Below are 15,414 nucleotides of genomic sequence, written 5' to 3'. Positions count from 1 at the left end.
GTATTGTTTAGGAGCTTCGAACCTTTTCCTATCCATAGAAAGATCAATGAGGTGTCAATGAAGTTGAAGCTACCTCCGAGCTGGACTATGCACAATGTGTTCTATATGTCAATTGGCTAAAACCATGTGCAGATCCAATCCCTTCAAAAGTGAAAGACGAGGCGGAACCAAACATAGTTGATAGCTGAAGTGATGGTTCAAAAACAGATCCTTTTGCACCACTTCAAGCATGGCTCAAGCCAACTACAAAGACAATTCCTCACGAAGTTTCAAGACCGAGGGACTCACGAAGCGGTTTGGCTTGACAAAGAATTCTTCGAAGACTATCCAGCTTTATTGACGGACTGTTTGGAGGCTATGCAGCTTCCATCAAGTTAAGCAAAAGGGGATGTCATGTGCATCCTGCACTTGGATGCCATGTGCATATCTCTAAACAAGGTGTAGGACTTGGAGTGGAAACTAGTCCCACGTGAGCCCCCTCCGAGACGAGTCAGCCAAGGTTCCACTCTAAGCGTCCAAGGTGTTGGAGAATGCACATGCGGAAGCATAAACAGAACAACAATGAGAGAGAGCAAAGAAGATGGAGAGAGATGGACAAGATCACCTTTTATAATAGCAACAAGCTTTACAAAGGCAATAGCCAACAGAGGTGTTGAACAATGTGCACAAGAATGGATTGATCAAGTGAGCAATGGGAAGACTCCTTATATAGTGACTTGGGAACTAGTCGGCAGCACCTAGAACTGGCCGACTGCTCCACTACCAGCTACACATGGAGAAAATATATAAAATACCCAATAAATAGGGTGACCTCATAACACAGAGATGTACTAATTCTAACACCCCCTCTGCAAATCATAGTGTACAAGAGTCTGAAGAAGATAAGTTCATGAAGATGCAATCGTGGACCCTCCAGCACCGCGAATACTGGAATCACCTCGGAAAGAGCACCCGCCAACCTGTTTCCTCAAAATAAAATGCCACCACGAACAGCAAGGAACTTTGCTTGGCTACGAATTCCCACACAAGTGTGCACTAAACTCCAAGAATAGATGATGAGCTGTTGGACACACCACGCCAATAATCCCCAACAGTGGACGGAAAACACACCACGTCCCAAAAGCCTCGAGCAATGAACTCAGAACAAATCCAGTTCATAATCTCTGCTACACCAAAGATAACCATGTCCTACCAAATGTGTAATGCTTGGAACTCCGAATCACAATTCCCATGCACCAGTAAGTGGAGCTGCAATCAGCCCCTCTGCTACCCACAAGCCTCCTCTCGTTGGAAGCACATGGAGGGAACTACATGTATACTAGAGAAGCACATCATTTGGGTCCTCCTGAGCTGGAAGCGCCTTGGGAGCCCTAGTAGTGTTACTAGAAGAATCTAAGTCATTATCCTGTATATGATCATTGCCCGTCTTTGAAAACTTGGTCCTGGCCTGGGTTGTACCGTTGCTCCCCCCAAAAACCCAACCGGAGGAGATATCTATGACAAGGTGTCAACACACCCTATATATGGCTCTTCGACTTCCCATGCTCTTGCATATGGGATAATCCACCACAACTAGTCATGCGACAACCCGAGAGTAGCTACGCAAATTGCCACCTCCAACACTCTCCTTCAAATCGAGCACCTCGATCAAACAGAGGTTAGGACTACCCAGGACCACACAAGCCGAGCTCTAATACCATGTTGGAGAATGCACAGGCGGAAGCATAAACAAAACAACAATGAGAGAGCAAAGAAGATGGAGAGAGATGGACAAGATCACCTTTTATAATAGCAACAAGCTTTACAATGGGAATAGCCAGCAGAGGTGTTGAACAATGTGCACGGGAATGGATTGATCAAGTGAGCAATGGGAAGACTCCTTATATGGTGACTTGGGAACTAGTCGGCAGCCCCTAGAACTGGCCGACTGCTCCACAACCAGCTACACATGGAGAAAATATATAAAATACCCAATAAATAGGGTGGCCTCATAACACAAAGATGCACTAATTCTAACACAAGGTCAGGTGAGTATTGTTCTGCACGTGAAGCAGTGCCAGTCCTTACCATGAGTATCCCTATGGAATTATGTTAGATGACCTGTGAGTTTGGTTTGTAACCAGATGCCCGGCATCTATAGGAGCATGTAGGTTGCATGTAGAAAAGAGAGCAGCCATTTGTGCTACCCCAGAAAAGGAGTGAAGACTCCTGTCACTTTGCATGGGGTAGGTCTTTGAGGCCACCCTAGAGAGGGCAAAGGGGCCCAAGAGAAGGCCAGTATGCTGTCGGCCAGCCCCAGGGTGGCTTGGACAGCAAGACGGCCAAGCCTAGGGGCCTGGGCTGCCTGTCGGCCAGCCTTGTTGGCCTTGGCCAGCCAGTCAACCAGGCCATGGTGGCTGCCTGCAGCAAGCAGGATGGTCCACAAGGCGGCCAGAACTTAGCACACAGTAGGTGCAAGGCAGCCAGCCCATTGCAGCATGAAACAACTGCATAATAGCATTTAATTGCAAAAAGACCTGGTCATGGCGTTTTCAACAGCAGGCCGACCCCAGTAGAACCAGCTGACCAGCATCTAGAAGGGGTATAAATACCCCAGGCATAAATCAGGTCAAGCATCTCATAATTCACAAAGAGTTGCAAAATTCCAAGGGCCAGGACAGCCAAGGTGAAGAGTGCATGCCAAGTTTAGATCTTCAGATCTACAGATTTGCATTATTGTACATCATTCTAATAAAGCAAATACACCATTCGTGGTGGGGGCCTTGCAGAGGGTATTTGGGACCCAATACTGTGTCCAACTCCCTCTCTCTCTCTCTCTCTCTCTCTCTCTCTCCACATCTCTCTCTATGTTGTGCCTTAACTTCGTCGCGAAATATTGCTGAATTCTGAATATTGAAGTTACCGATTCTATCCACCGAGCTTCCGCATGTTACACTTCTTCCAGACCTAGGAGGAGGACACCCACACAGTGGATCCCCTCGATCCACCTCGGGCTGTTGCCAACCCACCTCCCCGAGAGGAGTTACCCTATGGCAATGTATACCCATGGTATCATTCTACTATTCATGGTCTCATAGGCCCTTTGAGTCAATCTCTCTCTCTCTCTCTCTCTCTCTCTCTCTCTCTCTCTCTCTCTCTCTCTCGCTTAATGCAAATGCACAATTGATTGGACAATCTCCCATCTTCCAAGCCTGGACTCATCAAATCTTCAAGCAAGGCTGGTGACACCATTCATGCGCAAGACTTTTGTCGCCGCGCTTCTCCTCTTATAACACAAGAATGTGACCTGTCCACCTCTAATAAATATGCAGCTAGGTTCCTGGTGATCCTCCCCTGAGAACACCTCCTTATCACCTAGTGGCAGACCTCCTGCCAGAGCATGTATTTTTCTTTGCCACAAAGTATCAAACACAGATTTTGCTCACCTTGTAGATTGTTGTGGAAATGCAACTGCTTGTGGCGATTGTGCACCTCATGCTGTCAATCTCTTTGCATCTTACGATTGTTTTTCTTCCATTACCAAGTCAACTTCAAAGCGCCGCAAGTCTTATAAGATAGAAACTCCCCCCCCCACCCCAAAAAAAAGAACTCACAATGATATCCATTAAAATGTGTCTATAGTGCAATGTGACCAGAAGAAGTTGACAATCTGCTTGTACTGTTAGGTGTAGATCCGTGTAAGGAGATGGAGGACTAGCAAAAGAGAACCCTCATCTAAAAATAGCAATGTCAAGGAAAGTTTAAAAAATGTACTTGTAGCTTCCATTTGCTTACTTCTGAGTGATTTGCCATGACAGTTCCCAAGACAAGCCTTCTATATCGACAAGGATCCGCATAAGCTCTGGCACTGACAAAGTAGGATGGGTATCATTCATTTGCAGTGCAACCTTGTTTGGAAAATCCAACCAATTGACCTTATTGGTTGACCTTCTTTTGAAGTGAGCAACAATATCTTGGAGAGAGGCTGAGCATAAAGTATATTGTTGCTTCAAACGTAGAATCTTTCCCTCAATAGTGTCATCACCAGGATAAAGAATATGGCAAATCTGAGAATCAAATAAAGGAAAACAAGGAACTTAGAAACCAGATGAACTAGAAACGGACAGTTGGTAGCATCAATAAAGAGAACCACCTTTCCAAGTACCCTTTATCTGTACCTTTGCAGCATTTGCATGAGCTCTTCCAGCTTCTTCATGGCTACCTGAGTTGAAGGCACCAAGGTCAAACCTTTCAGCTGGCACTGTTGTAGACCATAAGCGCAAATTGATTGTATTCTTTGTCTTATATCCAGGGATTGGCACATCATATGCAACAGCCTTAATATCTTCACCATGTACCCACTGCTTCTTACCATCAGAGCCCTCAATGATTTCACCAAAAAATTTGATGGGGTAGGATATATCAAGTCTGGGAATCTCCCAAGGGTTCCCAAGCTGCAGGAGTACACGTAGACTGAGACTCTGATTGAATGTATCAAGTTGAGTGCTCTCTAACTAGAGTAAAAATCCTCTTATTTTAAATTCCAATTACCTCAAGCCAGCTTTCAGCTACTTCTTCCTGACCTTCTTTTGTTATGTTCTGATGAAATAGTCCATATTTATACCTCAGCCCATAGCCCCATGCAGGGTAATTCAAGGTGGCTAAAGAGTCCAAGAAACAAGATGCAAGTCGTCCTAGACCTCCATTGCCCAAAGCAGCATCAGGCTCCTGACAAAGATCAAGCTATAATTGATACCATAGAAGAAACTTTTTAAAACAACAAAGAAGTAAATTTACAAACCTCTTCCAAAACATCCTCTAAGGTGTGACCAAGCTTGACCAAAGCCTCCGCATAGGCATCTTTCAACTCTAGATTTCCAACAGCATTGAGAAGCGCCCTTCCCTGCAAAATCAAGCAATACCTTATAGAGATTGCATCATGAGTAAGTAGATGTTTCAACCTTGAAAATGAAGGGTATAAGTATAGCTGTAAATGATGGAATAGAAAAACGTAGAATAACAAAACCCATGTGAAACTCGAGCATGTTTTAATGACCCAAACAACCCTCCCTGCTTTAAAACTTCCAAAAATGGAGGCTCTCATATTAGGAGCGAAATTCAAGAAGATGAAACACAGAAGAGTCCTAAAACTATTGTTTCTCTATCATGTACAAGAAATAGTTCACAACTAAAATACCTGCAAATACAAGAAATAAGCTTGAGTGAAAACGTCTACTACAGCCTTTGTTGCATGCGCGGAAGCCTTGCTGTACTGATTCACAGCCCTAAGCTTGATTAAGAACAAGATGCTGATTTACACATGATTAAGGTAGAGGAGAGAAAAGAAGAGAGAGATCGTAGGTGTCAGGTTTTCTTGTATTTCATATGGTACAAAAAGGTTGCTGAATGTATGTACATGATTAAGCCCTTGGTCAGCCCCAAAGGGGTTGACCTCTGGCCCTACATATGCTCTACTGATGAATGGCTGCTTAATGAACTGAATGCTGAATATGATGACTTATGCCTTTATATATGCCTGGAAGTGCTGGTCGGCCAGTTATTGGACAAATAATCCTGACGTTATGACTTCAATGCTGCGCTTTATTCCCTGTTTTTCCCCCCTTTCTGCTGGCCTTCGCATGGATGCTGTCGTAGGACCCCATGCTGGCAGCATGCTGCTGGCTGCTGCCAACAGGGTCCCATGCCCTTCCCACGATGCTTATGCTTCTGGTCATGCTGCTGAGGATGATGATGTTGATGCTAATGATGATGACGATGCTGATGATGATGAGGCTATTGATGGTGGTGATGATGAGGATGAGGATGAGGCTAATACTCTTGCTTAAGACTAAATGCTGACTTAAATCAGGGATTAATGCTGTTCTTGCTGAGGATTAGCCATGGCACGGGCGTGCACATGACATCCCCTCCCGCTAAACTTGATGATAGAATGGACACTCTGTCATCCTTCCTTCCTGGACTACTGACCTTGAATTTCTACTTTGACTTTGACTTTGACTCATATTTTTGTCTTGAACACCTTCCAATTTTGATCTCCACTTCCAAGTCTTGCTGAAGAACTGAGCATCTATTCCACTATTGTCCCCAAGCCTGCTATCCCTTACCCTTAACACAACCGTGGGTCACCTGCTGGAACTGACCACGCCTATGTTAGCAATCATCTCTTGTCTGTATGTTTACACCAGGGCCTCTATTGTGGTTGTGGGTGTGCCGGCCCGATTTAGGTGTTTTCTCATTTTTCCCCACTCCATATTTTCCCCTATTTTTCCAGGTGTGGGAGGCTGTCCTGTGCTTGTTGGCTGATCCAGATGATGGCCGACTGACCTGCGACTCCTTGACCTTCCCTGTGTGCTGGCCGACTGAGAGTTGCTGGCCGACTGGAGTTGCAGCAAGTCGTGGACCTTTTTGGTGGCTGTCGGCTGTTTTTCTACTGGCCAACTGGTCATCAAGGGCCATATAAAATAGCCCCTTGCCCCCCACACTTCTGTATTCAGTATCCGGGATTTTCTCTTGTGTATATAGCAGAGTTATACGCTTCTCTCTCTCTCTCTCTCTCTCTCTCTCTCTCTCTCTCTCTCTCTCTCTATTTCTGTGTTTTTCTGCAGTGCACTTGCTCTAGTGTTTTCAGATCTTGTCTTCATCTCTGCTGCATATTCTGACATGGTATCAGAGCTCTAGGCTCTTGGAAGATCTTGGAAACTTCGTGAGCAAGAGGGGGGCTGTTTTGTTGCTGATTGGAGGACTGTTTTGGGCCGTACGGGAAGAGGAGAAGCAAGTGGAAGGCGGGCTGATTTGCTGGACAGCCACTTACAGGTTTAGTTCCTCATTTTTTCCCACCCACGCTGCCTTTTCAGTTACACTCCCCCAATGGCAGATTTACTTGAGATGGCTGACAAGCACGTGAAGATCCCGACACTCCCCACGTTCCTAGTGGACCATCAGTTGGATGAGAACAACTACGGCATATGGAAGGTAATGATGGAATCTATTTTGGAGTCTTACGACCTTGCTGATTTCATTGTTGTTGGGGTTCCACGGCCAGAGTTAGAGGAAGGGGAGTTACCCTCGATTCGGAAGGAGCGTGAGGCACAGGCACAGTTATGGGATCGTGTCAATGCCAGAGTCCGTTCTTTCATTTTCCTCAATTGCACACCACAGGTAATCAATCATATCAAGCATATGACGCTGGCCAGAGGTATTTGGCACCATTTGGCTTCTCTCTACAACAGGGTATCACCCATGAAGAGGATCTCCTTGGAAGTTCAGATGTGGGTGATGAATCCTACAAAGTCGTCGATGATGCGGGAGCACATCAACAAGCTGCAGGCTCTTCAACAGGAAGTTCTCCAGGCTGGGAAAGAGATATCATCAGAGGATATGGCCATAACGTTGCTGTCGCATTTGCCCTCTCAGTACTCAGCATTTTACTCTTTATTGACTAACAGTGGCAGGCTCAGCACCATCACATGGGAGGAGCTTGTGCCCATGGTCTTGGACCAGGAGGAAAGATTCACGAACCCTCCACAGGGTGGAGGTTCGGAGGCCTTAACTGGCCAGGTCGAAAGGCCGTAATAACAAGGGCAAAGGGAAGGCTTCATCAAAGAAGTCTTCTGAGAAAAAGCCAGACTCAGACCGCGAGAAATTGAAGGCAGAGAGGACCTATAATGATTGTGGCGAGAAAGGCCACTATTGGAGGCAGTGTCCTAAGCGGAGCACCGAGAAGGGTGCAAAGTCCTCACCAGCAACCGTGAAGACTCCAGCTTTTGTGCACCTGGAGGTTATGGACACCGGTGGTTCATCTTCTTTGTGCAGGGAGGAGGTTGGAGGACTCTCCGCTATGGATACTCGAGAGTGGATTCTAGACAGTGGTGCTTCTAGGCACATGACTCCTTCCCACGCAGATTTACAAGATCTCTGCAAGTATTCTAGTCACATCCTTATTGGGGATACATCCACTATCCCAGTTCACAGTGAGGGCAGGATGGAGATAGTTCCCGATGGCAGAGGGGGAAAGCATTCCTCCCAAATGTTGTATGTTCCATCACTTGGTTTTCATCTGTTGTCAGTGCATCAGGTTTGCAAGACTGGCATACAGGTGGAGTTTGATGAGCTTGTTGCTCTCCGGGACAAAGCAACAGGCCAGGTAGTTCAGGAAGGCGGAGTGGAGAATGGAGTTTACAAACTTTCAGCACTCTCTCTCCTAGGTCCTCAGTTTTGTGGTAGTGGCAGTCTGGTAATGGCCACGTAAGGGTGGATACGCTGCAGGTGCAGGCTTTCCCGGACCAGATGGTGGATAGCTTGTCAGATAATGGCAGCAATTGGCAAGAACTTTCCAGTACAGATGTTGGTAGTTCTTGTGTTCGTCAATCAGAGGAAACTCTACAAGTAACCTATGCTCTAAAGTCTCGTAGCATTCGGGACAAAGAAACTCCTGTAGTTGAGGAAGTTCTTTCCACGGGGACCTATCGGACGGCCAGGCAGGTGGCAATTGATTACTTGCAGGAGGAGGTGGCTGTTGCACATTCTCCAGCCCTTGTGGTTCCGGATTCAGGGTGGTTTACAGGTTTTCGAAGGCCTTGAGTGGTCTTTAGCTGGTTTCTAGGACTTGGCATCCCACCGTAACAGTTGTTGATCCTTGTGAACAGTATGATGCCTCCTTGACTCGGAAGCAAAATGGTTCATTGATTTGGTTGATGCATACCAGATTGGACGGGAGCTTCCTGATGAGGCTGTTGAGCTCATGTTTGCAGAGGACTCTTTGGGAGGCAGGATTGCGTATCTTGTGGTTTCTGCAGCATGCGAAGGATCTTGGACTCTTTTACACATGAGGGGGATTGATGGATGGAGTCAGACTCCGAAGTTGGAGTGACTCAAATTGGGGAGGAGAGCCAGACACGAGGATCTTGACATCAGGCTACAGTTTTTCCCTCGGCTCAGAAGCGGTTTCATGGAACTATAAGAGGCAGTCAACAATTGCCTTGTCATCGACAGAGACAGAGTACCGGGCTGCTTGTGGTGCTGCTTGCGAGGTGGTGAGGTTGCAGAGGTTACTTGGCGGGATTGGGTTTCCACTGGTGGAACCCACGTTCATCCAGAGGCATTTGTTCGTGAAAAATTGTTGCTGATGACATCTTGCTAGAGTTCTGTTCGACGGAGGACAGTGCGATGGACCTCTTCACGAAGTCTCTATCTCAGGCTATGCTCCGGAGGCACTCCAGCTCACTGGGGTTGGTTCCACATCCAGGAGCTGAGAGGGGGTGTTAGCAGTCATCTCCTGTCTATATGTTTACACAAGGGCCTCTGTTGTGGGTGTGCCCACCCGATTTAGGTGTTTTCTCATTTTTCCCCACTCTCCATATTTTTCCCTATTTTTCGAGGTGTGGGAGGCTGTCCTGTGCTTGTTGGCTAATCCAAATGATGGCCGACTAACCCTGCTGCTCCCCGACCTACCCTGTGTGCTGGCCGACTAGAGTTGTAGCAGGTCGTGGACCTTTTTGGTGGCTGTCGACTGTTTTTCTACTGGCCGACTGGTCATCAGGGGCCATATAAAATGGCCCCTTGCCCCCCACACTTCTGTATTCAGTATCCGAGATTTTCTCGTGTATATAGCAGAGTTATACGCTTCTCTCTCTCTCTCTCTCTCTCTCTCTCTCTCTCTCTCTCTCTCTCTCTCTCTCTCTCTCTCTATTTCTCATCGGCCGACTTTGGCCTCTCGTAGACGTTAATCTCTCTCTCTCTCTCTCTCTCTCTCTCTCTCTCTCTCTCTCTCTCTCTCTATTTCTCTGTTTTTCTGCAGTGCACTTGCTCTAGTGTTTTCAAATCGTGTCTTCATCTCCGCTGCATATTCTGAAAGCCTATTGCTAGGCCTTTGGAACTGATCTAAGACCTACATGGTGCTCTGTGCGTTACCCGTCCTACATGCCAACCACGTGTGCAGCATATAGTGAAATGCGTCACATTCTCCCACTTGCATTGCAACCATCCTCAACTGAATAGTGTACATATAAAGTGTCCTTTCATAAAAGGAAAAGATCCAAGCAAAGCTCATCCGAGGTACCCAAGATCCCTAGCACCTGCAGGACCACTTTGCATCTCACCACGTCAGCACACAAAGACATGTGAAGGAGCCTGCGGATGACCAACTTCTACCTCCAATCCAACACTTATTGTTTGTCCAGCAATCCATGAAGAAAGATAAGTACCCTCTAGTAGCTCACGAGGAATGGCCTAAGAAAACTCCACTATCCACACTCCAGCAACTAATGCATTGGCTCATATGGATCGAAGTGAGACAAGTGGCCTCACACTTGCCACCTCAACTCTCCACTTGTCATTATAGCCTTCACTTTCAATTTTTTAGCTCATGGGAGCCCCAAATCTATCAATTGAAACCCTCTCTCTTCATTTAAAGAGGATCTCTTGTTGCAGAATAGCCTCTACTATGATGGTTGCTCGCATTCTTGTGTACAACACTTTATGGAGAGCTCCTACACTCCTTTACTCCCCTCAACAGAAGGTTTCTCTATTGCTATAGCCCCTTGATGGCTGTACCAGCTGATTTGTGTACTATATCGACTGCATTAAGTGATGTACCAGTTGATTTGAGGGTTGTATCTGTTACACCAGCCCATGTACTTGCTGTTTCGACTGAATGGAGGGCTGTACCGGCTGAATGGAGAGTTGTCTCCTATACTAGCCCATGTACTTGTCTTACCGGCTGAATGGAGGGCTGTACCTTTTGTTTCAGATTCTATACTTGTTGTACCAGCCCATGTTATTGTTATACCGGCTGAATGGAGAGTTGTACTTGCTATACCAACTCTATTGCAACAAGACCCGTGGTTTTTGGGGAAGAATCAGCACCCACACGGAGGTATATGGATTATATTGTTGGCTCGGCATTTCTTCAGCCTATGTATTGGCTGAAACATGATATTTTCTCCTTGGGTAATAAAATGCTCCAAGGGGGGGATCGGCCCATTCCGGCCTCTATGCAATGTCAGCTGCAATTTGATTTATCGATTCTTAGAATCTATTTTGGAATCGTGGAATTGGCTTTATTGCCTGTATTCTCTTCTATATGGAATGGGCTATTTATGCCTGATTTATCGATCTTATTATCAAGCTCAAAGGCAACTGATATGAGGAAATATCTTTTGGCTGGCATGGCGGGTTTATAACCCTCACGTAACATAATCGAACTTGGTAAAGAAAAGTTAAGTATACTTTGAGTTTGCAAAGTTGGTGCTTTTGCTACTTATTATGAAGTGCTTTTGATGTTCACTAACCCTTGTATGCCTGTACAAGGAGAATAGCGTGTTGTTGTTTGCCTTGAGATGGTTTCAAGGAAACGTTTATGGATCCCTTCATTGGGATGGATTTTGTCTTTGGCTCCCTTTATTTGGAATGCATTGGACTTGTGGAACTCATGGTTATCTCACGAAGCGAGGATTTTTATTGGCAACCGAATAACTATAAACTATTGGTGGCCGAAATGCCTATAAACTATGTGTAGCAGAAATGTTTATAGAGCACCACGATATTTATCTGTGAGTGATTCTTATCTCACACTTGAGTCCACCTCTCATCCAAGGTGTGTGGTCAAAGTACAAACACGGAGTGCAAGTGGTACAGTGGACATGACACCTGGTTGGCAGGGGACTTATGTCTACGCCAAGTGTTGTGGACTGACACCTTGTTGGCAAGGGACTTTGTCTACACCGAGTGTCAGCAGATTGGAAGCTTGTATGCTGGGGATTGGATGTCTACGTATACATCCATGTGCACAGTCAACCAGTCTTCTATTTCTCGACCTGGTGTTTGCATGTGTAAGCATCAAAGCTAGTGGACAGTAGCATGCGTTTGATGTGACACTGGGGACTGAGGAACGAGTAACTCCTCCTTGGAGTTGGATTCAACTTGAAGTATGGACAGAGAGACATGATTATGATATTTGGACTTATGGGATCGTTTTGTCATGCCCATTTATTTGGGACATGATTATGATATTTGGACTTATGGGACTGTTTTGTCTCGCCCATATATTTGGGACATGATTTTGACATTGGCATTATGGAGACTTTAAATATTTAGTCTCACCCATTTATTTGGGACATGGATTCTTTCAATCATATTGGATTTTTGAGCCTGTCTCATCTTGCCCACTTAATGGGACATGATTATATCTTGGATATATGGCTTGAAGCTTAAAGTTGCGGACTGCTTCTAAGAATCGACATTCCCTAGTATGAAAGGGGTTAGGTGGACTCTAGGACGTCTAAATATTTGGAAAGTACAAGCTTTGGGAATGGGGGATTATCTAGGAATACAAACCATCACCCTCCTAAAATCTAGGAGGGTTACTATTTTTGGACAAACCCGAATGAAAATTCCATTCGCGTCATTACGTCCATAAGCTAGGCAAATGGGGGGATTTGCTAAAGCAATTTTGACGGAATGTCTACGAGTTTAGATATTTTTAGAGATGAAATTTATGGAAGGAACCATCTCTTAAATTGGGACATGTGGCAAGATAATGGATCAAAGTGAGACAAGTGGCCTCATACCTATTGCCTCAACTCTCCACTTGTCATTATAGCCTTTACTCTCCATTTTTTTACTCATGGGAGCCCCAAATCTATTAATTGGAGCCCTCTCTCTTCATTTAGAGAGGCTCTCTTGCTACACACTAGCCTCTACTATGATGGTTGCTTGCATTCTTGTGTACAACACTTTATGGAGAGTTCCTACGCTCCTTCACTCCCCTCAACAGAAGGTTTCTCTATTTCTATAGCCCCTAGATGGTTGTACTGGCTTATTTATGTACTATACCGGCTGCATAAGTGATGTACCGGTTGATTTGAGGGTTGTATCTGCTATACCAGCAGCCCATGTACTTGTTGTGCCCGTTGAACGGAGGGCTGTACTAGCTGATTTGAGGGTTGTATCTTCTATACCACCCATGTACTCGCTGTTTCGGCTGAAAGGAGGGTTGTACCGGCTGAATGGAGAGTCGTATCTGCTATACCAGCCCATATACTTGCTATACTGGCTGAATGGAGGGTTGTACCCATAGTTACAATGCAACGGGAACGGCCCATGCCATCTGGAACAGGAACAGGAACAGGAACGGCCCATGCCGTCCGGAATCTAGGGATTAGGGAACAGGAACGCCACAGCAACACACACACACACACACTTTTTTTTTTTTAATTACAGGTGGGAAACCTCAAAACAAGGAAAACCCACCAAAAAGACCATATACAAGGGAGACGACTACTGTAGTGTTCACTATGTTCAGTGTGAACATAGTTAAACATCTAAAAACAATCTGTAAAAAGAGCATACAGAGATGAGTCAATCTCATGAAGAGAGAGACAGTCATATAAAGATTGCTGAAGAGAGGAACGGAAGAATGAGTAAGCATCCAAATAAGGCCCAGCAAAAACTATCCTGTTGCGAGACTGCCAGGTGGTCCATAAAGCCCAGTAGCGAACCCAATCAAAGAAGACTTTATAGGATCTAAGGGGTGAAGGGAGAAGACCGAAGATCCAAAAGTATTTCCCAAAGGGTGCCTGTCGGAAGCGCGCTCTCAAACGTGCAGCAATCCGATCCAATAAAGTCCTGGTCAGAGGACAACTCCACAAAAGATGAAAGACTGTCTCTTGAGAAGCACCACAACTATGACAAGTTGAAGGTGCTAAAAGTCGCCTAGCCAAGAAAAGGCCGACTGGCAAGACTCCAATCAAGCATCTCCATAAAAAAAGTCTACTTTTCAAAGAAGACTGCATTTCCAAAGAGAATGAAGCCGCTGTTTCCACCAACCCTGACTTTTATGAAGATGCCAAATCTGATTCGCATGTTCTTGAACCCAAGAGGCAGGCAACAAGAGATGATATATCGAATGAACCAAAAGTTTAGCCATTGATAAAGGGCCTCATGCAGGTTGTTCTCTTCTAAGGCTCCAATCAACCAAACGATCAGAACGATCCAAATCTGCAATTGGTTCAAAAGGAGCAAGAAGCTCTCGAATAAGCTGCCAGATTGATCTATAATGCATCCCCATACCAAATTTTCTAGAGGCAACCACAAAAGAAAGCACATGGCCACCAGCATCCAAAACATCATCAATAAGATAAACTCCTTTCTTTGAAAGGAAATATGCCTTCCTAGGCTCTCGTAGAGCCAAGGGTATATCAAAAGCCTTTGACCAATGAATACTCTCAAGGCGAAGCGAAGAAGATTGCGCATTAAGCCTGGGATTCCAAAAAAGATATTGCGTAACCTGTTTCCAGGCAAAAATTAACTTAGATGAAAGAGGGCAGCCGACAACTTTTCCATCGAAATGGCTGAAAATTGCATCCCAATACGTAACAGTCCACTTTCCAAAAGCAAGTGAAGACATAGACATACACATATGACCCAACATAATAGCCCATGGCTGGCGCTGATGTACAAATTCCAACAGCAAAGTGGATTTACGAGCAAGCACATGAAAATGAATATTCAATATGTTCAAGCCACCATGTATCTTTGGAGAACACATCTTTGGCATTGACAAAAGACGAAGACCCTTTTTACGATGTTGAGTTTTCCACACAATTGCCATTGCCAGAGACAAAAACCGATCTATATCAGCTTTCCTCCACATAATCAATGGAAGAAAGAACTGTATGTAAGCCATTACAATAGCCTGCACTATCTTGAGACGTACATGAAGAGGCCAAGTGGAAAGCTGTCAATAATCAATTTTGCAATTCAATTTTAGCATAACCCATTGAATCATTTGTGAAGATGATAGCTACCAACCCAAAGGGTAACCCAAATGACGAACGATATGTCCACCAGGAGGTATTCCACCGGGCCACAATACATGATGCCATTAATGTACGTTAAGCGCAAGCAAGGTAGACTTATGGAAATTCACTTTCAAACCAGCAGCCAGACCAAAAAGTTCCAAAGCCTCCATTAATCTCTGAAGATCTTGTTGCGTATTCTTGGGCCTAAAAAAAGAATCATCAGCATAAGCCTGAGCCAGGAAAGTATGCCCAGCAGGAAGCTGTAAGCCATGCAATTCATCAGTAGCTTGCAAAAAATCCAAGTAGCAAAGAAAAGGATGTGTGGCAATAGCAAACAACAAGGAACTAAGCGGACAACCCTGGCGAACTGAACGTCCCAATTTCCAAGAATCCGATAGAGAAGAGCTCAAAATCAAGGAAGCATCACTCTCATTATAGAGCCAATACACAATATTTTGCCACTTCGCACCGAAACCAAGATAACTCATAGTCATAGCTATATAGTCCCAATGCACAGAATCAAAAGCTTTCTCAATATCAACCTGCAAAATGAGTACATCCTGCTTAGTGTATTTGGCATATTCAATGGCAATATAAGCATTGGCCAAATTATCAT

The 15,414-nt window shown here is 45.1% G+C and overlaps 1 protein-coding gene across 2 annotated transcripts in view; it reads right to left on the bottom strand.

Moving 5' to 3' along the window:
- The window catches only part of LOC147629077 (alpha-1,4 glucan phosphorylase L isozyme, chloroplastic/amyloplastic-like), a 107,318-nt gene that overhangs the window by 70,226 nt on the left and 21,678 nt on the right, over positions 1 to 15,414 (bottom strand). For both annotated transcript variants that reach the window (XM_086812321.1, XM_086812322.1), the window contains exons 3-6: positions 4,781 to 4,882; positions 4,531 to 4,707; positions 4,158 to 4,433; positions 3,775 to 4,046 (exon numbers count right to left, since the gene is read on the bottom strand). In XM_086812321.1, coding sequence (XP_086668447.1) covers positions 3,775 to 4,046; positions 4,158 to 4,433; positions 4,531 to 4,707; positions 4,781 to 4,882 — 827 coding nt within the window. The remainder of the gene's footprint in view (positions 1 to 3,774; positions 4,047 to 4,157; positions 4,434 to 4,530; positions 4,708 to 4,780; positions 4,883 to 15,414) is intronic.

Source organism: Cibotium barometz, chromosome 18 (assembly GCF_041138505.1).
Source record: "Cibotium barometz isolate CiBa-2024 chromosome 18, ASM4113850v1, whole genome shotgun sequence".
Classification (NCBI taxonomy): Eukaryota; Viridiplantae; Streptophyta; class Polypodiopsida; order Cyatheales; family Cibotiaceae; genus Cibotium; species Cibotium barometz.
This window is presented reverse-complemented; position numbering and strand designations above follow the sequence as displayed.